The sequence below is a fragment of the Corythoichthys intestinalis genome, chromosome 18 (genome assembly GCF_030265065.1).
Source record: "Corythoichthys intestinalis isolate RoL2023-P3 chromosome 18, ASM3026506v1, whole genome shotgun sequence".
NCBI classification, from domain to species: Eukaryota; Metazoa; Chordata; class Actinopteri; order Syngnathiformes; family Syngnathidae; genus Corythoichthys; species Corythoichthys intestinalis.
This window is the reverse complement of record NC_080412.1, coordinates 16866665-16894056: the sequence shown is the minus strand read 5'-3', so window position 1 is coordinate 16894056 and position 27392 is coordinate 16866665. Positions and strand designations below refer to the sequence as shown.

The 27392-nt window shown below is 39.1% G+C and overlaps 1 protein-coding gene across 6 annotated transcripts in view; it reads right to left on the bottom strand.

The window, feature by feature from the left end:
- ncor1 (nuclear receptor corepressor 1) overlaps window positions 1-27392 on the bottom strand; it is a 102603-nt gene that overhangs the window by 48765 nt on the left and 26446 nt on the right. For all 6 annotated transcript variants that reach the window (XM_057820410.1, XM_057820409.1, XM_057820411.1 and 3 more), the window contains exons 7-16: window positions 25144-25200; window positions 24978-25030; window positions 24491-24557; window positions 18378-18550; window positions 17148-17238; window positions 16789-16967; window positions 16617-16671; window positions 13448-13549; window positions 9364-9494; window positions 8677-8969 (exon numbers count right to left, since the gene is read on the bottom strand). In XM_057820410.1, coding sequence (XP_057676393.1) covers window positions 8677-8969; window positions 9364-9494; window positions 13448-13549; window positions 16617-16671; window positions 16789-16967; window positions 17148-17238; window positions 18378-18550; window positions 24491-24557; window positions 24978-25030; window positions 25144-25200 — 1201 coding nt within the window. The remainder of the gene's footprint in view (window positions 1-8676; window positions 8970-9363; window positions 9495-13447; window positions 13550-16616; window positions 16672-16788; window positions 16968-17147; window positions 17239-18377; window positions 18551-24490; window positions 24558-24977; window positions 25031-25143; window positions 25201-27392) is intronic.

The following is a 27392-nucleotide window of genomic DNA, read 5'->3' as shown; positions in this document are numbered from 1 at the left end:
CACTCTGGTTTGGCCCATATAAGGCTGTAAGTAGTTTCAGCTAATATATGTTTGTGAATGGATTTGTAAATAACTTTAGAGCTACAGTTTGTGAATATATGTGTGAGTGATTTGCTATAAGAATTGTAAATTAATTGGAATTCGTAGCACTTGTTAGGCAAATTAGGCTAATTTAATCTACTAAATTTACATATTGATACACGATACATACATATTGATTGACTAGATGGACGTTTGAACACCACTTGTTTTGTGTCAAGTGTTTTATTGTTAAAATGCATGTTGTTTTGAACATAAGTGTACATATGTGTGTTACAGCTTTACAAACTTTCAAAGGTGAAGGAAGTAAAGAGCTTTAAAAAGCACAATTGCCCTGTTTGCTGTCTGTAAAGCTGAACAACTTCACACTTATTCAGGACAGAACACCTCAATAGGGTACTGTTTACGTGACTTAAAAATAAAAAAAAATAAAAAAAAGACGAGACTCTTGCGTCGTAAAGTCGAAATTGCGTAAGTCGAGCATGTCGTAATTCAGGGACTACCTGTATTCATTAGAGATGTCCCGATTGATCAGCCACATCATTTTCAAAGTATCGGAATCGGCAAAAAAATATCGGCCATGCCTTTTAAAAAAAAATTTTTTTTTTTTAATTAAATCGTTTTCTAATTGTATTTAACATTACAGACATAATATGTTACACTCATCCTGAGTCTTTAGTTTAGGCTTAAGGTAGGGTTATCAAATTTATCCCGATAACGGCGGTAATTAATTTTTTAAAAAATGTATCACGTTAAAATATTTAACGCAATTAATGCATGCACTGCACGACACACTCACGCATTGTCGCGCTCAATTTGTAATGGTGCCGTTTTACCTATATAGAGAGATAAATGGCAGCTTAAAATGAGTAGAGTGAATTTTGGCAGCCTTTGGAGCCTTTTTTTAACTGGCTAAAGCCTTACAATCCCTCTCCCTACGATTAGAAATATCATAGAAGGCAATGTGGGGAAGCAAGATAGCAATTGATCTTTTTTTTAACACCCTATATTATTTCCCAACGCAGAGAAGATATATCAATTGGTAGCACTACGCACAGTCATGGTTCCACTTCCGATCATGCATTTGGGCATGGCTACAGTATCATTTACTGAAAGCTCAACAAATACACTACATGGCAATATTTAGTCACAATATACAAAGTCACAAACAAGTCTTTCTATCCGTGGATCCCTTTCACAGAAAGAATGTTAATAATGTAAATGCCATCTTGAGGATTTATTGTCATAATAAACAAAAACAGTACTAATGTACTGTTATGTTGAATGTATATATTCGTCCGAGTTTTATTCATTTTTTTCTTAATGCATTGCCAAAATGTATATGATCGGGAAAAATTATCAGGAATGATTGGAATTGAATCGGGAGCAAAAAAAGCATCGGATCAGGAAATATCGGGATCGGCAGATACTCAAACTAAAACAATCGGGATCGGATCGGGGGCAAAAAAACATGATCGGAACAACCCTAGTATTCATATTATATGAACAAACAAAAAACTATTGCATGTCCTGCAATAGGACTATTGCGCACACGTACATTGTGATGGCGATGTTCAAATGATATATTGTGCAGGCCTACCAATGACAGCGCTAGACCGTCATTGGCAGCCAATGAGTTGAATGAGTGCTCTATGAAGGGTTAAACACCAACTTTGGATCATCAAACATTGTCAAGAGGTCAGCGGGTTCAATGGACCGGAGCACACGATTGCAGAGACAGTATATTTATCACACCATATGACATACATTGCATGACCATACAAAATGTAGAGTTCAACAGACAGTGGAGGATCAGGTGTAAAGAGACACACACTGTACTTACAAAACATTGAACAGATGATACAGATTAGTGCCAAAACAAGATTAACAGATAAGGGCCTGGACACCTGAGAACCAAAGCATTCACCGATGAAGAGAGTGGTCTGTGAGGGTGAAATTGTAGAAGTGTGACAGAGTACCATAACAACAGCCAGAGCAGCACAGTCATGGAGATTAATTTCTAACTCTGGGGATATTAACACGTCAAATCCATTTTGACATCCCAGACAAAATGAACTGGACATCTAGAGACATCAATGGAAGGGAAACAGTATTAAGGCTGCTATTAATTGAGTAATTTGGCAAATGAATTGACAATTATATTAATAGTCGATGAATACTTTAGAAATGTCAAAATGTCAAAATAGTCTTTTTCTTCTTAAAAGCATCTTTTTAATTTTTTTAATCCATAATTTATTTAGCTTTTTGTAGAACATAAAAATATCGAGGACAACAGAAATTTTATTTTAGCGATAATCATGAAGTCAATCTACAGCAGGGGTCAGCAACCTTTTTGGTGTGGAGTGCCACTTTCAAATTTTCTTGTCAATCAGTGTGCCACACCGATGATACACGATTAATGATGCACATCCATTTTTTTTATATCCAACAGAGATGTCATTTTACCCGAAAGAAAACAACATGAACATATATTGAAACCGTATAACTACCATTCTTTTTCAATTAACTAAAAAATAAATTCATATTGTAGAAAATGTCAAAACTTGAAAATAAGTGCAACAGTTCACTAGCTAGTTCTTCACTATCAACTTAAACAGTAAATTATATGCAGCATTTTAGATATTCTTTTATATTACAAAGATAAAAGATGCCTACCTTAATGTGATCCCTGGCCCTGTTTTTCTTGGCTCAGCTCTGATTTCGGGGTTGTACTTTGTGACTTTTAGCTGCCTATCCTTTTTTTTGAGTGTCTCGTTGTTAGTCAAGCCATCAACCAAAACCTCTGAGCTTGACAAGATCGCCTCTTTGATATATTCGCCATCAGTAAATGGTTTTCCTTGCTTTGTAATGCAGTGAGCAAAGTGATAGCTTGCTTCGGTGGCGGTGTTTTTAGCAGTGACAAAGGTTTTCAAGGGTGTGTTTGTTTACTGTACCTGGACACAGCACGTTTTAATGTCTCTGCCTTGTCAGACTCATCCTTGAATGAATTTTCATGTTTTGTCTCGTAATGGCGTTTGACACTTGTTCTCCCGGGGAGAGGCACGGGCCCGGGCGGAGCCGCCGCGGCCCCCGGGAGGCTGGCTCTTGCGGTGCGCACAGAAGGCGCGGGCCCGGGTGGAGCCGCGAGGAGCGAGCCTTTCCCCGGGGAGAGAAAGCCTCCCTATCGCGGTGCGCACGGAAGCCTCGGGCGAGAACCCGAGTGGAGTCGCCTCTCCCCGAGGAGGCTGGCTCTCGTGGTGCGCATGGAAACCTCGGGCGCGGGCCCGGGTGGAGCCGCTAGGAGCGAGCCTTTCCCCGGGGAGAGAGAGGCTCGCTCTCGTGGTGCCCACGGAAGGTGCGGACGTGTGGGGCTAGAAGACTGATCTAGCCCCATACCAGCCCGGGTGGAGCTGCGGGTGCAGATCTTGGTGGGGGAATAACACTCTTAAATACAGTCTTGATGAGATTGAATTGGCTGCAGTTACGACGTTGGGAACGCTGACTCTGGAATAAAACACGATTTGACCAACATTGTGACAGCCGATGCCTACCAAAAATGACGTAATGTCAGAGGTTATAAAATCGCGCCAGCGGCCCTTCCCGCACAGAGAGCGCCAGTGGGCAATACGGGACAAGTCTGTGAAAGCGTCCAACCCGCTCCATTCTCGGGACATCTTTTTATACGTGAAAGCAATGACGCGAGTAAATCCCATGTCTCTTTACACAGTAATTCCCTTGGATGTGTGTGTGGCTTAAATAACAGGGCGCGCAACCGAAAATGTCTGAATTTCAGGTAAAAAGGTGCTTTTTTTCTTGTTTTTTTTTGCCATGCGCTCGCGTGTCACTGGTTAACCCTTCGCGTGCCAGTGCTGACACGCGTGTCATAGGTTGCCGACCCCTGATCTACAGTATAGGCCCAAAGGTATGACGCACCTCATTAACACAAATGAAGGTTCCAACACAACTGATAAAGCAACAAATTCCACTACTGAACCCAAAGGCCTGTGAAGTCAAAAAACAATTTTAGGTGACTCCCTCTTGAAGCTCATCAAGAGAATGGCAAGTGTGTGCAAAAAACAAACAGAGCAAAGGGTGGCCAGAATATTATACATGTTTTTAGTTATTTCAAATTGGTACATAATTCCACACGTGTTCATTCATAGTAAGCCTGAACGATATATCGTTTAGACATCACCATCGCGATGTGTGCATGCGCAATAGTCCCATCGCAAGGACATGCGATAAGTTGGGTTTTTTTAAAATCCAAACTTTTGTTCTCCTTCATGCACTCGCACAGCCTCCCGCACTCCTTTTCCCAGGTCTTTGTTCCTTAGTCACTGTTGCACTTGCTTATTAAAGTTAACGATGTTGAGGGATAGTTGTTTGAACTTGCCAGAGAAGCAGACTTCACATTCGCCGCATACGTCAATCATCGTTTAACTTGTTAAATAGTTGCTGCGGGCGCTGGAATGAATGTGTGTGCGTGGGGATGTACGAGGCAACCGGACATGTTGTGTCGTGGCAATAAACGGCAGAAGTGATCTTTGTAGGAGTTTGTCATTTCTACATGTCACTCCAGGAGTCCCAGCCAAGGTAGGTAAACAGAAGCATTTAATAAAGCCATGCATTTTTCTACTACAGTACTTTATTCTTGTTTTAAAATGATTCGGTGGGACAGTTATGTTTAAAACTGATCATAATTATTACATTTGAAGTGCTTAAAAACCATTTATTAAAATATATATCAGGGGTCGCGTTAACCGAATATTTTCCGTCGTTGACCGATTTTTTTAAACGGTGACGGAAAAAACTGAAGTCCATCCGTCATTTTGACCGGTTGCAATTCCCACCCCAGACCACAGGGTGGCGAGTGAGCATATTAATTAGCTATTGTCTCTCCTGATGCATGACGTCGTTGGCCTTTCTCTGAAAAATGTCAAGGCAACTGAGTGTCCGAAGTTTCTTCAAAAAGCCCCAAAACGACGATGGTGTTGATAAAAGAGGTGAAAAAACAGGGACTGCACAAGCGGGCACGCAATTCAAGTCCATGCGCACCAGAAGGAAAGTGTGAGACTACGTTCAGGCCACAGCAGGTGAACTGTTAATTTCATTGTTCCATATGCTACATATGGTAGGCTACCTAACTACTGGGGCCACAGTCAGCTGTTTTTGTCACTGCGGAGCAAAAGTTATATATTCATCTGCTTGATGTGTGATGGCACGGTGTGGATTCTCTGTTAAGCTTGTTCGGACAGAATATTAATTTAAAATGAATGAAAACTAAATACTATTGAATATGTTGAAGCAGTATGCAATGTTAAGAGTCTTGTTAGCTGTAGGCGCACTATCCTAGACCACTCACTATCCACTCGCGGGGGCCTGCGCTTGTCAGTGACGTTCCTTATTCTCGCTATATGATTATACAACTTTAACATTTGTTAATAATACGCTCTGTGTGTAGTATCATCCATCGCTTTTCCTTTTTAAATGGGCACTTATAAGCGTACGCAAGAAGTAACAACGGGAACATTTTTAAACAGGCATTACACGGGAGAGCATTTCGACTCTTCGGCCAATCATATAGCGAGAGCGAGTGGATAGTGAGGGGACCGCGCGTGGCTCTTAAGTGTCTCTGTCACGTGACTGTCGTAGCTGGTGTAGGCGCTTGAACCTACACCGGTAACGCGCTCGGCCAAATGGACACACAAGTACGGAAGGTGAATTATGCCAAACAAAGGGTCACCACAATGTCATTATCATCATTTTAAAAATTTAAGTGACGGGTAAAAATAGATTATGACCGGATTTTTATGACCCTGTCAGTCAAAATGACAGACAACGAAAAAGTCTAGCGCAACCTCTGATATATATATATTTTTAAAAAATCATACTTTGAGGAAAAAACTAAAAAAACATGTCTTATATTTATCTTTCCAATTTTAAATCTGAATAAATACATTGAACACACACCAATTATTAAAAAAAAAAAAAAAAATTTTTTTTTTTTTTAATGCGCTACTTCGCGGTTTTTCACTTATCGCGACGAGTTCTGGTTCCCATTAACCGCGAAAAACAAGGGATCATTGTACACTGTGGTCACGGTGAATCATCCAAAGTCTTTCCAAACAGCTATTCACGTCATGTAGTGAAAATTTCTTTAAAAAAAACAAAAAATACATCCATATTTATTTTTATTTCTTAATAACGCAATACATCGCAACCCCCTAAAAATCGCAACAATAGTTTTTTCCAATATCGTTCAGGCCTAATTCATAGTTTTTTGAACTTCAGTGAGAATTTACAATGTAAATAGTCATGAAAATAAAACGCATGAATGAGAAGGTGTGTCCAAACTTTTGGCCTGTGCTGTACATCAGTGGTCCCCATCCACCGGGCCGGGGACCGATACCGGTCAGTGGCGCATATGCTACCGGGCCGAAAATAATAAATAATAAATAACTTATTATTGACCGCATTCTGGGCTGTGTCTCTTAACACACCAATCTGCTTGCCAACTCTATAGACCCTACCCACGTGACGTCACAACTCCGCTCTCCTGAATGGTACCGCCCAATTGTCCGTCAAAGCATAGTGTTAACCTGTTACGGCTACGTACATTCCTCCTATTTACGGCGTGTTTTTCTGCTCCTTAACATTAATAATCAAAATGGTGAAGGCGTGTGTGGCTGTTGGTTGCACTAACAGAGAAGATGGAAGGAGAGACTTGAAGTTTTACCGTATTCCGAGGGATCCAAAGAGGAGAGCGAAATGGACGGCTGCAATTCGACGTGAAAACTGGGCACCAAAAAATCACCACAGACTATGTAGTAGTCATTTTATATCCGGTAAGATGCATTTAAGGTTTTGGGCTGACAAATAACCACAATTTAGATCATTGCTAGGCTAATCGCCGACAACACACACGTATGTATGTAGTGAGAGTGCTATCGCTAAACCATATAAACATTAAAAGCCTTAACTCCATTGACAAACGAGATGAAATACATTAGACTTAACAGTGGATGTTAGCAATAACAAAAGATTTTGAATTGAAAATTTCGTAACTCACCTTTCCAAGCACAAGATAGATTCCTGCCGAATTTTCGTGGACGAGGACCTGTTTCACCCAACCAGCAACGAAGTATTTATAAGCCTCCAAGCTCTTGAAGTTTTTCAAATTTTCGTGAGAATAGGCTGATTTTGTGTGGACAAGATAATTGTAAATATCAGCGTAGCAGATGTCAGGCAGACAGGGCGAAGACAGTGGGTCGAAAAACATCGATTTGGGCATCAAATATGGATCTGGCGACTGTTATGCAACACATCCAGTGAGTTTACGGCATCAGAAAGCACCGGGTCTTCCATGAAATGCATTTTAAATTCCTCGATCAATTGAAACCAATGCTAATACAGAGACAAAATGACGGACAAGTGGGCGAAACCATACAGCGAGCACGTGGTTTTGTGACGTCGGTGGGTAGGGTCTATAGACTAGTCCAAGTAGAGATATGTGCACATCGCCCTCTCCTGGTGGCTGCCATCACTGGGATGCTACCTCAGTAGCAGCCCAACATCAGTCAATGTAAACAGTAAGGCTAGCTGCCTGCTGCTAGCAGCACACCTCAGCAATGGCGGACGGGGTATTTCTGGTCGTTTTGCTCGGATTAATCAATAGAAACAATAATAAAACTGGACTGGATGTCATCATAGAAATCAATTGGAGCTAGTGTCTATTTTTTTTTTAATATATATGTGCGCTTGTTCTCGATAATGACATACCAGTAGGCGCATCAGATTTGTTCCCAGAAATAATAAGCTCACACGCTAACAAAGATGACTGAAAAACCGTCGTCTTTGGGCAGCCTTTTACGGGGAAAAGGCCACCTGACAACCCAGAAGAGAAGCTTACGCCAAGTCTCTGCATAATATGTTGGCAAAAGTTAGAAAACGAGGCAATGAAGCCTTCAAAGCTGCTTCAGCACATAGAGACTAAGCATCCTGGAATAATCGATAAGCTTTGGAATTTTTGAAACAAAATAGCGCAAGCACAAAGGACAGAAACAATTAGTGAGGGCCACCACATCAACAAAAGCGAATGCACTGACAGCATCATGCGTCGTGGCAAACTGTAATTGCTTAAGCCGAGAAACCTTTTACGATTGGAGAATAATTTATTATAACTGCGACCAAGGATATTTGCAGTCAAGTTTTCGGAGTGGCTGCTGTTAATAAAAGTTGATTCAGCATCTGGTGAGTTACATTTTCCCTGCACTTAACGTTTGTTTTTAGCTCCGTCGTGTCATATTTACTGTATTTTTCTGCCGGTCTGTGAAAAAAGGCCCGTATTATCACACAAAATGATGCGGCGGGCCAGATCTGGAACCGGGGCTGCCATTTTAACACCTGTGTTATAAGATCATATACGCAAAAGCATTTCAAGTCACCTCAAAATGAACACCTAGTACAGATATCCTCGTGACTATCGAATGATAACAGTATTATGGCCTACTACGGTGTATAAAATTGCTAATACAGGCTCTGTTAGATTTATTTCACTCTGGGCTTTACACCCCCAACCACATCTACTCAAAAGATAGTAGGATTTTACTGCGATAGGGTTTGACCAAGTGTGTTCACCTTTAGCATCCAGTGAAGCTACTGGAGTCGGCGGCTTCGTAGGTTCCTTCATGGACTTTTGAGCTGCATCAGATTTAGGGAGCTGTGGAGGATCTGGCACGGCAGCCTCCGAAGCAGGGGGAGGAGCTTCCTCCGCCGCCACAGTGGCAGCCTCATTGGCCATGGAGCGTGTGGTGATCCTTCCCTTACGTCGGCCCTGGCTGTTGGCAGTCTTCCTGCCACGCGGCGTGTTTTGCTCCTTTCCGTCCTCGTCCTCCGCACCGTCGCACTTGTCTTTGTCCTTGCCAATATCCCTGTGGTTTTTAAGGAGGTAAAAACAGCTTAAGAGACTGCTCGGAAAGAAAAACCTCAATTGACTCAGCAAATACAAGCTGGATTGTATCGTTCAACTAATCACAAAATATGTATGTGTATTAGAAGTAGAGATGACCCCTTATCTTATTACGTGATCGGAAATCGGGTCCGATCACATCATTTTCAGAGGATTGGAATCAGGTAAAAAAGGTCGGGTTTTATGTATTTAATCTTATTTTCAAGTAATAACTCATTGGCTGCCATTGTAGACAACACACCAGATCTGTTTTGACTAGGTGGGCTGCAGAAAATGAACAAATGTTCATCTGCTGCAACCCTTCCAGATAAACTCTTTTTAAATTCACAGCAGAAATGTACTTCTTTCCAACTCACCTTGAGTCCTCTTTTTCATCTTTCTCTTCCTCGTCCTTCTTTTCCTCGTCTTCTTTTTTCTCTGACTTTTCAGATTTCTCTTCTTCGTTTTTATCTTCAGACTTTTCTTCTTGTGAGGGACGTGTGATTTGCTGCACAAAAACACAATAGGATTATTTTGCATGCATAATACAATAGGGTCTAGTTTATGGCTGCAATGATTAATCGATTAACTCGAGTATTCGATTAGGAAAAAATATTCAAATTAAATTTTGCTGCTTCGAGTATTCGTTTAATTAAAGTGGCGTTGTTATGGTTTGTTGTGAAAGAGTTTGCCTTTAGTTTTATTGATTTGGGTGGATACAGTGCCCTGTAGTCTGCCTCATTCACATGGCTGAATCCATTTTCTCCCTGTTAAGACAAACATAAGCTGTGTTTTTGTTTGAGCTAATGTTTTTGTGCATGCATTCGTAATTTAGTTTAAAGGTATATTTAGCCAATTTTTGTAGGAATATGTGTCAGAACCATTTGTTTAGGGCATTGTATAGCTGGAAAAAAAAAAAAAGTATTTTTATAGCATTTAAGCTAGCGGACTTTTACTATGTAAGTTAGCCAATTGTTATTTTGTTGTACCTAGATTCTTATTTATTTTCTATACCGTTTGAGGCTCAGCAAAGGTATTTGAATTTTTAATGTTCATTATCCGATTACTCGATTATTCGAACTAAGTAGTTCATCAATTAATCGACTACTAAAATAATCGATAGCTGCAGCCCAAGTCTAGTTAGATTTGCTTAGGTTATGAATCTGCTTTCTTGGTAAATCCATTGGTCAGTATGAATTCCTCTCCCAACCACTGTATATTCTAATTTTCTGTCTTTGGGAAACAAGAAAAGCTTAACAAATTCACTAGTCCGCCAACACTTCTATTGTCGATACCTTAGTTCATGCACTCAGTGGTTGTCATAAATTATTCAAGCGTTAAAGCTGTCTCTTTCCTTCTCGCTTATCATATACTCCTCACCTCGTGGTTTTCCCAATGCGAAAAAACAAGTAGTTCAGTTGTTTGTGCGTCATACAAGCAGGGCAGGGATTTGCGTTTCCATCACGACAAAGCTGCTCTTCTCGAGGTGTGTATTTAACAATTGATGGGCCTGTCTATAGACAAACTAGTATACTTACAGTATCTATGACTGTGTTGGTTGATTGAGACACACATTTGATTTTCAAAGAGATTAAGTGAAAATGTAGTCTTGTTTAAAATGACTTTACAAAAAAAGAAAAAAAGGAAATGATTATTGCTTATATGCTTTATATGTTCCAGTTTTCAGAAGTTTCTGGCTCTCTATATTAAGCCCCTTTCAGACAAACAAAGATTTCAAGTAATGTAACGGTATTTAGCCAGCACGCGCTAAATGCAAACTGAATTTGCTGGCTCAGACATTAGCCAGAACTTTGCCGGCTCGCAACCTCGGTACATTCCCGGCTTGCTGTATATCTGAATGGAGCAGGTAATGTTCCACTTCAGAGCGCAGAGGTTGATGACGTAATTCACATGTGACCACAGCTAGGGGTGTGACAAAATATCGAAATGGTGATACATCGTGATACTTTGTATCCCAAAAGGTTATCGATATGCTCCTGCCAAGAATCGAGTTATCGTTTTAAAAATCTGTCACGGTTTAAAAAAAAAAAAAAAAAAAAAAAAAAAAGGACCCAACAAGTTGCTACCAAAATCGTCCACCATAATAGTGTCTCAGTTAACTCTAACTGTATTGACGGTGCTCAACGCCCAATCCATTTAGACCTGGAACGTTTGTTCATTCGAAACGAGCTCTCACAGCTATTCTGTCCAATTTTCAGGGTATTTACAGGCCATTTCCTGTTGAGTTTGAGTAACTGCCTATTCATTTTGGTGATTCCCAGGTCACTTTCCGTTCTGTGACTCAAAATAAACAGGAAGTGACCCATAAAATACCCCAAAATCAACAGGGAGTCACTGAAAATCAACTGGCCCAAAATTACCTCATTGTCTGGCATTGGCTATTACTGACGGGCATAGACGTCCAATCCGTTTGAAGTGGGAGGTTCAAATGGATTGGACGTCTACTAGTGATAAACGCATTCCAATTCACAGCAGAAGCTTGTTTTTCTGTTTATTAGTTGTTTGTAGAATATCCTAAATTGATTTCCTGACCAATGTGTCAATAATCATTGTATCGCCATATCGTCAGATCATCGTTATCGTGAGCTTTGTATCGCAAATCGTATCGTAAGGTACCAAGAGGTTCCCACACCGAACCACAACGCATTGCTCTGCAATCCTCATCCTTTTTTTCCTGTCTTTTAGTTGTTTTGTAGAATATCATGTGAATGATTTCCTGACTTATGAATCGATAATCGTTGTATCGCCATATTGTGTGATCACCGTGATCGTGAGGCTTGTATCGCAAATTATATCGTATCATAAGGTACCCAGAGGTTCCCACCCCCAATACATACACTTTATCTAAAGGTCAACTGAAAGAGAACAGAGTCTGATAATCAAGCAATATTTGGAAGCCACTGGTAAGTTTGCGTGATTCAAGAAATAAAACCTCTGATTCCAGAGTGAGATTCCAGGTTAACGTATGTGGTGCGGCCAGCAGCCAACTTGCCACTACCTTTCCAGTTTCCAGTCATTTCCTGTCAATAACAGCTTTGCATGTTTTGGCACTTGACAATCCAGAAATATTTGCCCTCTGTTCAAAGGCTGAGATGTTCTGACAATACTTGTTCTTCAGTGGGATGCTGTTTTGGTTGGCTCAGAGAGTGCTCATGTGTTTGCTTTGGAGGCGATTTGAGAACTGTGGCATTCTTGCCTCTTCTCCAACACTCTGTAAAGGGCCTCTACACAGATGTTAAGAAAATAATGAAACTGTGGTGATGTGGTGGTTGAGTATTTTTAAACAGAGCCCTTTTCTAGTGAGACTGACTATTTTTCAGTTATGCTGATTCACAAGTTCCGTTTCCTTTTGTGAAGTATGTCATCACAGCCTTCTTCTTTTTTTTTTTTTTTTTTTATAACATACGGAGCATGATACTGCCCCTAAATTTAGCGACGATGCAATAAATATTTCATCCATTCGAGCATGTGCGACAAGTCATAACGATCTCTAAATCATTTTCACTGCAGGAATGTAAAATAATCTTAAAACAAACCCAAAAAAATCGTTGTCAAAGTCTCGAAACTCATAATTGAACATGTGTATGCATGACAAGAGTTTACTGCGGGCCCTGTCTGCAAAATTCCTAGAAAGTATGTCTTAAAATAGCTGCGTTGAACTGTCAAGAAGTCCAGCGATGTCTGCTATGAACTGCCAAACACCACCAGTCGGAAAAAAAAAAAAAAAAACACACTCAGGACCTAGGAAATGCATTGAGTGTGGATTCAAAGCCAGTAAACATACCTGCATGCTCAATTGTTGATCATAAAAACCTCTTTTCTCTGCTCTGAATAACAGCTCACTGGTGCTGTAAATGTGCCTCTAACCTCCAGTTCTCCCATAGCTGTGGTAACAACAGCAACAGTGGAGCAGAACAGCGCCAGGCAGAGCTCCTTAGAAGGGCTGCCGAGCCAAGGTCCTGCCACACATATTCCGGGAAAGCGTGTCATCGGGCCGCTTAAGCAGCCCAAAGAATTGCCCATCTCACATGAACGCACTAATCTACGCAGGGTCATTCAAGGTAATCCCTGTCGAGCAGTCCTCTTTGATTGGCACTCACAGCAGCACGGGAAGTTTTGGGGCCTGTCACTTAGCTGGGCTGTACCAAGTGAGTGGTTTCATTCGGGTAGGGGGGTGAGGCTTTCTGTTTCATATGAAACGTGGGGACCAGGAAATGGAAAATGAGCAGCAGGACTAAATAGATTAGCAACCACGTTGACTGCTGTGCAAGTTTTTTCCACTTGTTCATGTTCCTCACACTTCCATCCCTTTCAAGTGTTTTTAGTGTAATCACTAAAATGAACTTGTAATCACTGTATTTTAACCGGACACACACAATTGGCAATGCTAGCTATTTTTCAAGGATTATTTGAAAAAGTTAAATTACATATTAGGATTACCTGGTTCCTTCCCCTCCGTCTACCGTAGTTGCGTCTCACCAGCGTTTTGTAGTTGTGGTTCTTCTTGGTTAAGTAGTAGTATAGGACACAGTCAGCAACACACTGAAATTGAAAAGAAAACATTCAAAGCATTATGCATCATAAATAGTATTATATTTGATTGAACACATGATACTGAAATGAGTGGTTAAATCACTCAAGTATATATTGGGCTTCATATCTGTTAGTGCCCCATGTGTGCAATATTAACTCATCGGCAGCCATTGACGGTCACACACGAACAGATGTGGGTAGTAAAGCGTTACGTGTACTCTGTTACATTTACTTGAGTAACATTTTGAGAAAAAATAATTTCTAAGAGTAGTTTTACTCAGCTATACTATTTACTAGGGTTGTTCCGATCATGTTTTTTTGCTCCTGATCTGATCGTTTTAGTTTGAGTATCTGCCGATCCCTATATTTCCCGATCCGATTGCTTTTTTCTGCTCCCGATTCAATTCCAATCATTCCCGATAATCTTTCCCGATCATATAAATTTTAGCAATGCATTAAGAAAAAAAGGAATAAAACTTGGACGAATATATACATTCAACATACAGTACATAAGTACTGTATTTGTTTATTATGACAATAAATCCTCAAGATGGCATTTACATTATTAACATTCTTTCTGTGAGAGGGATCCACGGATAGAAAGACTTGTAATTCTTAAAGGACAAATGTGACTTTGTATATTGTGACTAAATATTGCCATCTAGTCTATTTGTTGAGCTTTCAGTAAATGATACTGTAGCCATGCCCAAATGCATGATGGGAAGTGGAACCATGGCTGTGCGTAGTGCGACCAATTGATCTATCTTCTCTCCGTTGGGAAATAATATAGGGTGTTAAGAAAAAGATCAATTACTACCTTGCTTCTCCACATTCCTTCCCACGATATTTCTAATCGTAGGGAGAGGGATTGTAAGGCTTTAGCCAATTAAAAAAAGGCTCCAAAGGCTTCCAAAATTCACTCCATTCATTTTACGCTGCCTTTTAGCTCTCTATATAGGTACGGCGCCATTACAGATTGAGCGCGACTACGCGTGAGTGGGTCGTGCAGCGCACGCATTAATTGCGTTAAATATTTTAACGTGATACAATTTTTAAAAAATTAATTACCGCCATTATCGGGATAAATTTGATAACCCTACTTTAAGCCAATACTAAAGACTCTGTATGAGTGTAACATATTATGTCTGTAACGTTAAATACAATTAGAAAACGATTTAATTAAAAAATATATATATATATATCAAAAAAAGGCATGTCCGATATTTTTTTGCCGATTCCGATACTTTGAAAATGACGTGATGAATCCGATCGATCGGCATCGATACTTTGAAAATTATGTGATCGGATCCGATCGATCGGCATCTCTACTATTTACTTTTACTTGAGTAGATTTGTGAAGAAAAAAACGCTACCCTAACTCCGCTACTTTGAGCTACACAAGACTCGTTACATTTTTCCTCTTTATTCTACATACCGTATTGGCCGAAATATAAGACGGTGTTTTTTGCATTGGAATAAGATTGAAAAAGAGGGGGTCGTCTTATATTCGTGGTCTAGGGCATTATACCCATTCACGACGCTTGATGATGCCAGATATCATTGATGCGATGTTCTTTTATGACAGATCTCAGCTACTCTCCCCATTCACGACACTAGATGGCGCCAGATATAATCGAAGCGATGTTCTCTCATGACAGATCTCAGCTACTAGTTTAACCAGTTTGCATTATTCTATTGCAACGTTTTTCCTTATTCAGATCTGTTTCAAGACTACGGTTACAGTTAGACTTCACTCTGATGGTTAATGCAGTTATTGCAATTTTGTTCTTTTATCACAATAGATTGGTTTATTTACATTTCAAAAACCACAAGCCATTCATTTACGAATGTGATTGCACTTTTACGTATTTAAATGTTCAGATATTAAGATTTGAATGACGTAACATGCCTTTTCTCTCAAATATATTGTTATAATCATTTGTTTCAGATGTACTGTAATTATTTTCTGTATAAAAATTAATTTGGTGTTCAAAAGGTCTTTTTTCAAACTTGAGTCTTGAAAAAGAGGGGGTCGTCTTATAATCAGGGCCGTCTTATATTCGGGCCAATACGGGATTAGATTTATTATTTTTTAGCCAGCGATGCCAAGAGTAAAGGCGTACCTGGTGTATTACTGGGGTAACTTTACTGATTTCACCACTGAGAGCTTATCTTCACGCCAGCCTGTTCAATTATGTGGTGTCTTTAAAGCACCTTAAAACATGAAGTATTTGATCTAGAGCGCTGCCCTCAACATGACTAGAAAAATGAATTTTAACCTCTCTCCCAGTTTCTATTTTGCACCGACTGATAACGGAAAACCGGAGATGATCCTTTTAATTTGTAAATAGTAATTAAGAAGGAACTCTTCACTATTACAAACTAGTTACTATTTTCTCCACTAGAGGGCACTCATGCTCTTTGGACGAATAATGCTTCATTTATGTAAATTTTTTTCTCCCGCAGAATTCAATGATTTTTTTTTTTTTTTTGTATTTCTTTGTCTTAATGTGGTTATGTAACCGGTTATTGTACAGTATCATTAAAACAATAGTCCATATATGCTCAGAAAAAATATCATAGTTAAAAAAAAAAAAAAAGAAATCCAACAGAAGTATAAGCAGTAACTCACAATGTTACTCATTACTTGAGCATTCTTTTCACCAAATACATTTTTACTTGTACTTGAGTACATTTTTTGGACGACTAATTTTACTTTTACTTCAGTAATATTATTTTGAAGTAACACTACTCTTACTTGAGTAAAATTTTTCATCCCATCTCTGCACACGAACCAGTTTTTTTTTAAATGGTGGGTTTTTTTTGACTACTAAGTAACTTTGTCAAATTACCACTTAAAACACTGAAACTAAGGAAACACATCAACGATCTTCCTACTGTTCCATCTGTTTTAATATTATTTCATAACTTAACATTGTCTGCCATTGACAGTGGGAGGTATCTAATCCATTTTGACTGGGAGACTTTTCAATCGCCCCTCCCAGTCAAAATGGATTGGACGTCTATTGCCGTCAATGGCATTGAATGAGTAAAGTGCAAACTAAATGTAGCTCACCTTTCTTTCTAGATAAGAGGCAATTAGGCCAAAGTTCTTCGGGTGCTGGACAAATCTGCCAAGATATGCCATTGTGTCATTGTAAAAAAAAAAAAAAAAAGTTAAATGGAGGATGGTCATATTGCACTTTCACTATAATCTGTAATGTCTTTAGTAAAACCATAAAACTTACTTGTCTTTAAAGATCTCTTTTTCGTGTTCGGTCCAAACGTTCATGAACTGTCGGGCTTTATACACCTTCATGGGGTCATCCATCAACCCGTTCATGTTGATGAACTTTACTCGCCTCTGCTCTGAGTCATACATCATGGGAGGGATGACTGATAGCTGTCTCATCTGTTTTTCATTATTCTGTGAAGCACGAACATGTCATAGAGATCTTAAAAACTAATGGTCAAAAAATAAAAAAGAATCCAGTTATTTTCTTGGTGTGTTTTAATCAGAGGGGTTGCAGAGTTTTCAAGTTATGTTGCCGTGAACTCGAATTATTAGTATACATATGTTAAATGGAGCATTTTTGACATTACCAACCTCCTGTTCAGAAAGACCATCAATGATTTCAGAAATCTCATGCTCGCTTCTCGCAATTGTTGCAGAGAGACCTGTTCCTCTCTGGCCAACCCTAGAAAAAGTAGAGGCACACGATACTTGAAAAAATATATGTATATTTTGGTTTCTATTATACATCATATGGAACTCTTGCCTGGGTGAGATCATATCTTTGCAAGAAGTTGACATCATAGGACTGCTAAGCAAAATCTTTATACAAACTTGTTCTATTATTGTTTTAGGCAATCAATTTTAGGTTTTTTTTTTAATTGCATATGATTGAAAAAATGTTGTTCGTTACCAAAGAAAATCTAGCAACCACTCATTCAATAGATTAGTCCATTAGAAGATATTTGTTTTTTGTTTGTCTTTGTCACTTTGTATTTGGGGACTCACAGCACAAATAGGGAGAAAAATTATTTTCGACAAAGGTTTTGCAATTTATTTACCTAATTTTTCTTCAACATGAAACATTTTTTAACCCTTTATAGCGCAAGTGACTACTTTTGGGAATTTAAATAAAATTTAACCCCATAAAAACCTGCTATCCACATACGTTGACATCAAATTTTGGGTCATGCATTACTTTTTATTATTACTCATTATTGTTACATTCTTTTTTGAATAAATAAAACTACAAATGAATAAAATGTTAATTAAAAATAATTCAAATGAATAGAAGAATTATATTCTGGTTATGGCCCCCTAAACGCTCTAAAGTTGAGTTTGTTTATTTCTTCGTGTTTAACTCATCGGCTGCCATTGATGGCACTCATCATCCAATCCATTTTTACTCCTTAGAAAAATACGAGGGCAAAGAAAAAAAATCTGCAAAATAGCGAAAATCAAATTTAATGGTGAGAAAAAAAATGATAAATTTTATTTATAGGCCATATCCCCCAACCCTTATTGTTTAGTCTTGTGATTTTGATTATACTTCTCAATAGAGATTTTTTTATTCACGTGTGTGGGACGTGGCTCCCATTAAGCCATCAAAATAATGGTGTACTGTACAGTAGTTTGTATTCCCAAAGCCAATAATGTAATGTTCTTCATTCAGTATGAAAACAGCAATATGCTTTTCTTGCAAGAAATAGAAAAATACCAGACAATGTAGGAAGGGGATGTCTGGAGGTAAAAGAATAGAAAGCCACAAATAGTTCCTTTGGCAGAAATATATACTGTGCCAAAGGTGTATATAAAGCTTATCACCTCTGGAAGCGCTCCTGCTGCTCTCTCTGCTTCCGGATCTCAGGGAATTGCCTTTCATAATACTCTCGTGTTCTGCTCTCCTTTGCTTTGCGCCTCGGGTTGTTCTCCATGCGCTCCACCTTTTTCTCCCAAGCTTCCATCAGCTGGTCATAGCGTTGGCAGATCTTCTGTTCCTGAGTAAACAGCATTAAAACTAATCAGATAAAGCACCAAAAGAATGTCTTAGACATTGGAATGAGACAAACATTTTTGTACCCAGAGTTAAATAATTGTATACATTGTACAAGCCTATTCAGTGGCACCAGAAGTCAATTTAATTGATTTTACCCATGTGACTTAGTCTTGTATATATTTTCCCGGAGATAGAATATTATTTTATCAAGACAAACTAAATAAATGATTGATCTATTTCCATTTTATATTCAATCCAAACTTAATTGTTCAGCCTCTGGGTATTAGATTTAAGAGATATGGTGTGAAACTTGGATTGGGAGGACAATGCAGCCTCATTTCCACACTGGAACCAGAGACAAACAAGTCTCTTTCCTGTGGCATGACGCCACAACCTCTCTACAGTTGTTTAGAGTCCAAAAGGCTGTCAAACAGCAAACAGCTAGAGGGAGATGATATTTACTGAAAGTTTTTAAACAATAGAGTAAACATCCTTTATGTTATGGAATTCTCTTATAATTAATTTAACATTTATCGAAATCCGTTGAAAAGTCAACACATTCATTTATGCAAAAAATACAGTTGTGTGAAATCAAAAACAAACTATTAAATCAATGTACCAAAGCCTTTTGCTTTGAACCCACTACCAGCAAAACAAATGAAATGGCAAGAAGGGCTGAATGATATTGGAAAAACTTACATTGCGACTTTTTAGGGGTTTGGGTTAAATTGCGACATACACTCACCGGCCACTTTATTAGGTACACCTGTCCAACTGCTCGTTAACACTTAATTTCTAATCAGCCAATCACATGGCGGCAACTCAGTGCATTTAGGCACGTAGACATGATTTAAGACAATCTCCTGCAGTTCAAACAGAGCATCAGTATGGGGAAGAAAGGTGATTTGAGTGACTTTGAATGTGGCATGGTTGTTGGTGAAAGAAGGGCTGGTCTGAATATTTCAGAAACTGCTGATCTACTGGGATTTTCACGCACAACCATCTCTAGGGTTTACAGAGAATGGTCCGAAAAAGAAAAAAATATCCAGTGAGTGGCAGCTCTGTGGGCGGAAATGCCTTGTTGATGCCAGAGGTCAGAGGAGAATGGCCAGACTGGTTTGAGCTGATAGAAAGGCAACAGTGACTCAAATAACCACCTGTTACAACCAAGGTAGGCAGAAGGGCATCTCTGAACGCACAGTACGTCAAACTTTGAGGCAAATGGGCTACAGCAGCTCCTTTCAGCTAAGAACAGGAAACTGAGGCTACAATTTGCACAAGCTCTTTGAAATTGGACAATATAAGATTGGAAAAACGTTGCCTGGTCTGATGAGTCTCGATTTCTGCTGCGACATTCGGATGGTAGGGTCAGAATTTGGCGGCAACAACATGAAAGCATGGATCCATCCTGCCTTGTATCAACGGTTCAGGCTGGTGGCGGTGGTGTAATGGTGTGGGGGATATTTTCTTGGCACTCTTTGGGCCCCTTGGTACCAATTGAGCATTGTTGGAACGTCACAGCCTACCTGAGTATTGTTGCTGACCATGTCCATCCCTTTATGACCACAATGTACCAACTTCTGATGGCTACTTTCAGCAGGATAATGCGCCATGTCATAAAGATGGAATCATTTCAGACTGGTTTCTTGAACATGACAATGAGTTCACTGTACTCAAATGGCCTCCACAGTCGCCAGATCTCAATCCAATAGAGCATCTTTGGGATGTGGTGGAACGGGAGATTCGCATCATGGAGGTGCAGCCCACAAATCTGCACCAACTGTGTGATGCCATCATGTCAATATGGACCAAACTCTCTGAGGAATGCTTGTTGAATCTATGTTACGAAGAATTGAGGCAGTTCTGAAGGCAAAAGGGGTCCAACCCGTTACTAGCATGGTGTACCTAATAAAGTGGCCGGTGAGTGTATATTGCAATATTAAAACTAGAAGAATTTTCACCAAATGACTTGAATAGCTTTGTTTAGGAAGATTTTGGTTGACTCACTATGTTTTTGTCTTAGTGTATTGCATTCAGTATTTCATTAGATTTCTTTTTGCCGAGTTTCCCCCTTGTTTTTGTCATTCATCTTTATACAGTGATTCCTCGCTTCTTCGCGCTTCAAACTTTGCACCCTCAGTCCATCGCGGATTTTTTTTCCAGTTAAAAAAATAAATAAATACAGATGAACCGTCCCGAACCGATCACGTAGTCTCACTCTCCCTCCTGCTGATCTTGGTTGGTCAGGCAGTGCACTGGAGTTGCTTATTAAAGTTAATGATGATTGACAGACGTTATGGTTTGATCTTCCCGGAGATGCTTGGAAGCCAAAACTTCAAAGCGCCGCATGCGTCAAGCACCGTTTAACTTGCTATACAGTTGCTGTAGCAACTCATTGTGTGTAAGTGAGCAGCTTGAGCAGATTTGAGTTCTTGTTGTTGTTCTTCTTGTTCTTGTTATTCTTGTTTAAAAATAATTAGGTGGGGCAGTAACATGTTTAGAACTTCATAATCCTAATTTTTCATAATTACAGCATTACATTTGAAATTCTTAAATACACACGTTTTTTTTTACTATACTTCGGGGGAAAAAGTGAAATAACATGTCTCATGTGTATCTCTTTCCAATGCTAAATAAATACATTTAACACTTTTTTTTCCACTTATTGCGGCAGGTCCTGGTCCCCATTAACCGCGAAAAATGAGGGATCACTGTATTCTTATTTTTTTTCTTTATATTCTTTAAACAATTTATCCTATTATACATTTAAGGTGCTTCAATTTAATTGTATTTATTTATTGTTCATTTATTTGAGAACTGAAAGTGCAAAAATTTGCAAAACCACGAAATATGATTGTATTCCTTTAATCCAGCCTAAGGGGGTTTATCTGTGAATGATGAAGATTGCTGTATGTAAAAGGGATACAGCAGGCCATGTTTCTGCAAGCTTCTTTTTCCTTTTCTTCTTCTTTTATGAAACAAACCAAAAGTTTTCATGTTAAAAAAAAATAAAATAATGATAATCGCACATCCTGCGATAGGACAATTGCGCATGGACACATCACAATGGCAATATTAAAACGATATACTTTGAAGGTCTAACGGCAAGAATCCTCAAGTAGCTCACATCTTGTCCTAAATCAGTCCTTCTGAAATAGTGCCCCCCCCCCTTGCAGAGCGATGCCAGGGGGCCCACATGTGACTTCAGGGAAAATACTTTTTGCCGTACTAGAATAAGGTAAAATTGCTCATCCACTCAGTGGATGGCAGTGGCACTCATTTTCAGAGTGTGCACCATATTTTTGAACCAAACAAGATCAAAGAGCACTGGACACATGAAGAGCTAAGACGAGGAAATAAGACGAAGTGTATTTGGCGTTTACCTTCACTTTTAATACAGTGGGAGAAGAGGAAAGACCAATATGTTTACTGTGTCTAAAAATGTTGGCAGCGGACAGCATGAAGCCAAATCAATTAAGACCTCATTTAAAGACATTAGGCCTCAATCACACTGATAAGCCGCTTGATTTTTTAAGCGAAAACGTGCCGAATATTGCTAACAATCGTCTTTGTGTTACATCAGTAAACCAGTGAGCACTGTTAGCATCATACAAGGTGGCATACCAAGCTGCTCAGTGCAAAAATAAACGCACATCACAGAAAAGCAGCTGATACCGCCCAAAGCAAAAATAAAAATTCGCTCTGTCCAATGACACTGTCCTTTTTATTCTATTAATTTTTATTTGTTCGGTCAAATTGTTTGGCATATTGTAGTCTTGAGTAAATGTTGCTAATCAATGTGAATTTATTATTATAATTTGACTTTATTAAATTTGATATTTCAGTATCAAATGGTCCAAAAATGTACCTTGAGACCTCGAGCATGTTGTTTGAATGTGACTTTTTTTTTTTTTTTTAATTAAGGCAAAGATGTGCTTTAAGTGTTTTCGGTTACAAACAAAAATGTTAAAGTATAACTGAACTGTATTGCAAGTTGATCGATATTACTTTTTTATGTGAACAAGGACAATGCTATGCAGATGTGTACTTGTATTTTTTTTTTTTTTTTTTTTTTTACTTTTAATGTTTTTTTAGACTAATACACACACACGTATATATACGTATATTAAGGGTGTAACGGTACATGTAATAGGATTGAACCGTTTCGGTACGTGGTAGTCGGTTCGGAACGGACGCGTAGCGAACGAGTTTCTGACAGTTTCCTTGTGTAGATTATATTTACTCCGTCTTCTCTACTATAATGAGGACCAACACGGTAGGACAGTCCAGAAACGTCAACGGGGCAACAACGTAGCCGCCGCGAGAACACAGTGAAACGCGGGCGTTAGAGTCAATCAGCCAATGCACACCAGTCACAGTGCGGCCGCGTGATAGATACGTCCCAGAAGCGGCTCAACGCGACGCACGCGAAAAGAACAGCAGAGTTTATCATTTGACGCGAGACGCGGCCATCCTGCGTCAATACTACTAGCTAGGATCGGGCCGGAAGTCACTCGTGTAATAATATGGTGGATCCGGTCGATTTTCAAACTAATATGCAATCGTAACCTACTGTTTTGAGTCCATCAGATCTCTTGAGTGGTAGATCGGGGCACAGTTGACTTGTCTTTGTTGATTTACTGCTGTCTTCTCTGCTATAATAATAACCAACACGGCCCTGTGTTCAACACGCCTACCACAACAAAACAAGTAGGAACTAATATTCACATAGGAACTAAAGTTATACAACATAAAATATACAATATAAATGAATACTACATTACATTTGTAAAATATAAACACATAATAAAATAAATATTAGCCCATTTAAATAAAATAAATTGAAATGAGCTAAAACACCTGTAATTAAATAATAAGAATAATACACAAATCCTGCTTACACACTTAAATTTATTAATTTCTGTGTGGCGCTTTAACTTGAGAAAATCCACCAATAAAGCTTTTGAAAACCGTTCATAATAAAAAAAATGTTTCATTGAGGCATTTCATTTGTAAAATACATGTTAAAATCTTTGTCATTGGGATTGCTTTTCTCTTTAGCACAGGACTTCTTTTTTTCTTCTTTCTTTCAGAAAGAAAGCTGACCAATACGCGGGGTCTGAACGGCAAATTGTTGTTGGATTATCTTTAAATACCCGCTACTTTTTGAGCAGAATTCTAGCTTTGTATAGTCTAATGTTCCTATTGTTGAAAGCACAAAAGTGTGCAATTAACAACTAGCACATTTATATTTTGCATTTTGTTTTTTTTTTTACTGTACCGAAAATGAACCGAACCGTGACCTCAAAACCAAGGTCCGTACCGAACCGAGATTTTTGTGTACCGTTACACTCCTAATATATATTATTTAATTTATCCTATTTACAGTGGGGGCAGAGAATTGTGCAGTCGCGCGAAACGTTTGCCCTAACAGAAAATAATTGAGAAGCACTGCCCTAAATCATTTGGGCCCGGTTTTAATGCCACTATAACCGCAAATAGGATGATGAATATCGGCAACAGACGGATGAGTAGTAGCTGTAAAAAAAATCTTTTGAGAGGCATCAAAAGATCTGGGTCTGGGTGGGCAAAATTGAATTGTTTAACTAACTGGCTGCTATTGACAGAGCAAGAGGAACCAAAATTGCCTTAAGAATGTGAATTAAAAAACGTTTAAACTCTTTTTACATTGACCCCACTAAAACTTTGCTAAATTATCACATAGAACACTGAAACGAGGGCAACAAATCAACAACAATCCTGCTGTAAGATCATTAAAAATGGTATTTTATAAATTGCCAGCCATTGACAACAATAGATGTTCAATCCATTTAGACGTGGAGGGTTAGTCCTGCAACTATGATTTACTTTAGCAGAGAAAAAATACCAGTCCCAAACCGTTAAAAAAAAAAAAAAAAAAAAAAAAAGTAGAAACACTTACTCTTTGTTTACGAGCATGGTTCCTCCTCTTAAAAAACAGAATCAGCTTCTTCCTCATGACTTGATTGCTATGGAGAAAACAACAGATTCATTATTTCTGTTTTATTGTGTGGACAACCGCAGTTAACGTGGCATTTACAAAAAAAAAAAGTTTTTAAAAACTCAAACCCAAAATATATTCAAATTGACTGGATCGCTGTAAATGGCAACCTATGAATAAAAAGGCAGGCTCACAAGAGCCACTGTGATGGTACACAGTTTTTGCTTTGTTTTTCTAAATCATAGACGCCTAACATGGCCATGTCCAGTCCTTCATTTTCCTCGACTGTTCTATGAGCCCACTCAATCAGGTGACTGGACAAATCCGATTGCACTAAATGATCCCGCCACTTTTTTTTTTTTTTTTCGTTGGCGCTATACATATTTACTTAATTTCTTTAGGGATCATTAGGACCAAGTGGTTTGTATGTACAACAGTGGATACTCACGTTTTAATGTTGTCGTGGTAAACTTTTGTGTCTGATGGTTGATTGTACAGGGGCTAGGCATGACAAACAGAAAAGAATGTTAACATTAAAGATACCCATGCAGTAATTTCTAAATTCCTGATGAGCTAGAATTTCAAAATGCACTATATATCATTCAGTGCCATACCAGCTCAACTTTGGGGCCAAGACCTTCTAGGATTTTATGTGCCTCTTCAGCTTTTTTCTAAAAGATGAGCGGGGAAAAACAACATTACATATGTTCATATAATTAAAGACAGTGAACTGCAGCTATATCGCAGACTCCAGACGAGAAAAAATATTTGTTTATGAGCAACATTGTAAGAAGTACTTATGTTGCTCTGCCATTTCCAAACAGATATTGCTTGAGGGTTTAGTTTTAGAACAAGATTCATACTAATTTTAGCTAGCCTCTTTTTGGCATTTTACATTTCATTTTGGCATTAAGCTTGAAGTATTTCATCAGGCCTGATCAAGGCTTTTGCTGTTTAAATATATAATGTCTAATTGACTTTTGTGTGTTGGTTGTCATTAAAGCATGCGGGAGGTGTAAAAATGTATAATAAATCCTTTAAAATCAGCAGACATGAATAATGCTAACCTTTCCCTTGTTCAGCTCAAACACACAGCTAATAGTGCCAGTGGACTTCATTTTCAACTTCCCAACAAATAACAGAAAAGAATTAATATGAGCCTTACAAAAGGTTGTTTTTTCCATAGCAACAAATTGTTTATTGATAAAATGGTGTGCTTAGACATGTGCCGATTACCGGTTTCAAGGTCTACCGTGGTACGAAAACGTCAGTGTTTCAAAACCACCAGGGGGTGAAACTCCTGAACCCCCCCCCCCCCATCGAAGAAAACGAAAATGCTGGTATGGGAATACTTTGGCTACAGAAAAGTTACAGACGGCCGTGGCTTAGAGGAGGAGGGCCAACCGACATGTAAAAAATGTTTGCGGAGGGTGGCAGCCGAGGAGGCAATACCTCCAATATGATTTCACATTTATACAAAATTAAAGGTTAGTAAACACTAAGGGTGTAACGGTACATGTATTTGTATTGAACCGTTTCGGTACGTGGTCCTCGGTTCGGTACGGGGGCGTACCGAACGAGTTTCTGACGTAATGTAAAGTGCTGTCAAATTTAGCGCGTTAACGGGCGGTAATTAATTTTTTAAATTAATCACGTTAAAATATTTGACGCATTTAACGCAAGCGCAGAATGCCCGCTCATGCTTCCCATAATCCCACTGTTACGTCCCACGGACGGCTGCTAAGGGCGTAACATAAAACGAGCCACGCACACAAGTTGCAAGTGGACACAAATTTATTCACACAAGTCGAACTCGCAATGAACAAAATATACAAAATGCGGAAGAAGCTGGCTTCAGCGTAAGCCCAGGCCAAAACAACAAACAAAATGAAACTACACTTGAACCCCACCTGCTAAGTAAAGCCTGATCGTAAAAAAGAAAAAACAATACAGCCACTACCCTGGCTTCTACACTAAACAAAATGGGTTGAACAAAAACGGCAGTTTACCTCTACTGCTGCGGTGCTCTTATTTACAGTGGTGAACAAAAACGATCCAATAACGAATGAACACAAAATACCTCACTGAAAAAGCGGCAGTGTAACAAAATAGCGATCAAATGCACAGGTGCATGAATGGCGAGCAAACAGCTGGTGAGGAGGTACGCGGCACGTATGCTGTCAAATGCGAAGTTGCAAACTCTGTGTGTTGACTGTAAAATGACAAGCGGTCAGATGACTTTTGTTAACGCTGCCTTTATTTGGTTAACAAGACTCTGGCACAATACAACACACACGCGGGTATGCAAGCTCAAACAACGGCCTAACAGTATTACCCAGAGCCGTATTACCATGTATCGGATTAGCTGCCGTAAAGCAAGTGTCGTTATTGCCGCAAATGTAAACAAAGCGCTAAATAATGGATACATGTCAGACAGCGGCTAGTTCGGGTGGCCCGTCAGCGGCGGTGACGTGGTCTGCCCGTCCGGTGTCAATCAGAGTACACCACGTTGGGAGAGGAGGCAGCCAGCTGGCGGACGCGGCGATAAGATGACTGACAGTCTCAAAAAAGATAACAATTAAACGGCCAGGGCCGTCGCACCACTCAGAAGTGCAGTGAGCAGCGTGGGTAACGGTTAAATGTTAACATGGAAGATGGTTGGCCCTCTGGGTGGGGAATTCAAATTAAAAAAGAATATAAATGGAACAACTCTTCACTTCAGTGTTGCAACTGTTCAATTTTGCGCATCAGATATTTATTTTAAAGAAAAAGTCTTAGCCAAAGTTATTTTTATTTTGTTTTTCAAAATATCTACATTTCAGAATATTGAATTTTCTATTTTTGAGCAGAATTCTAGCTTTGT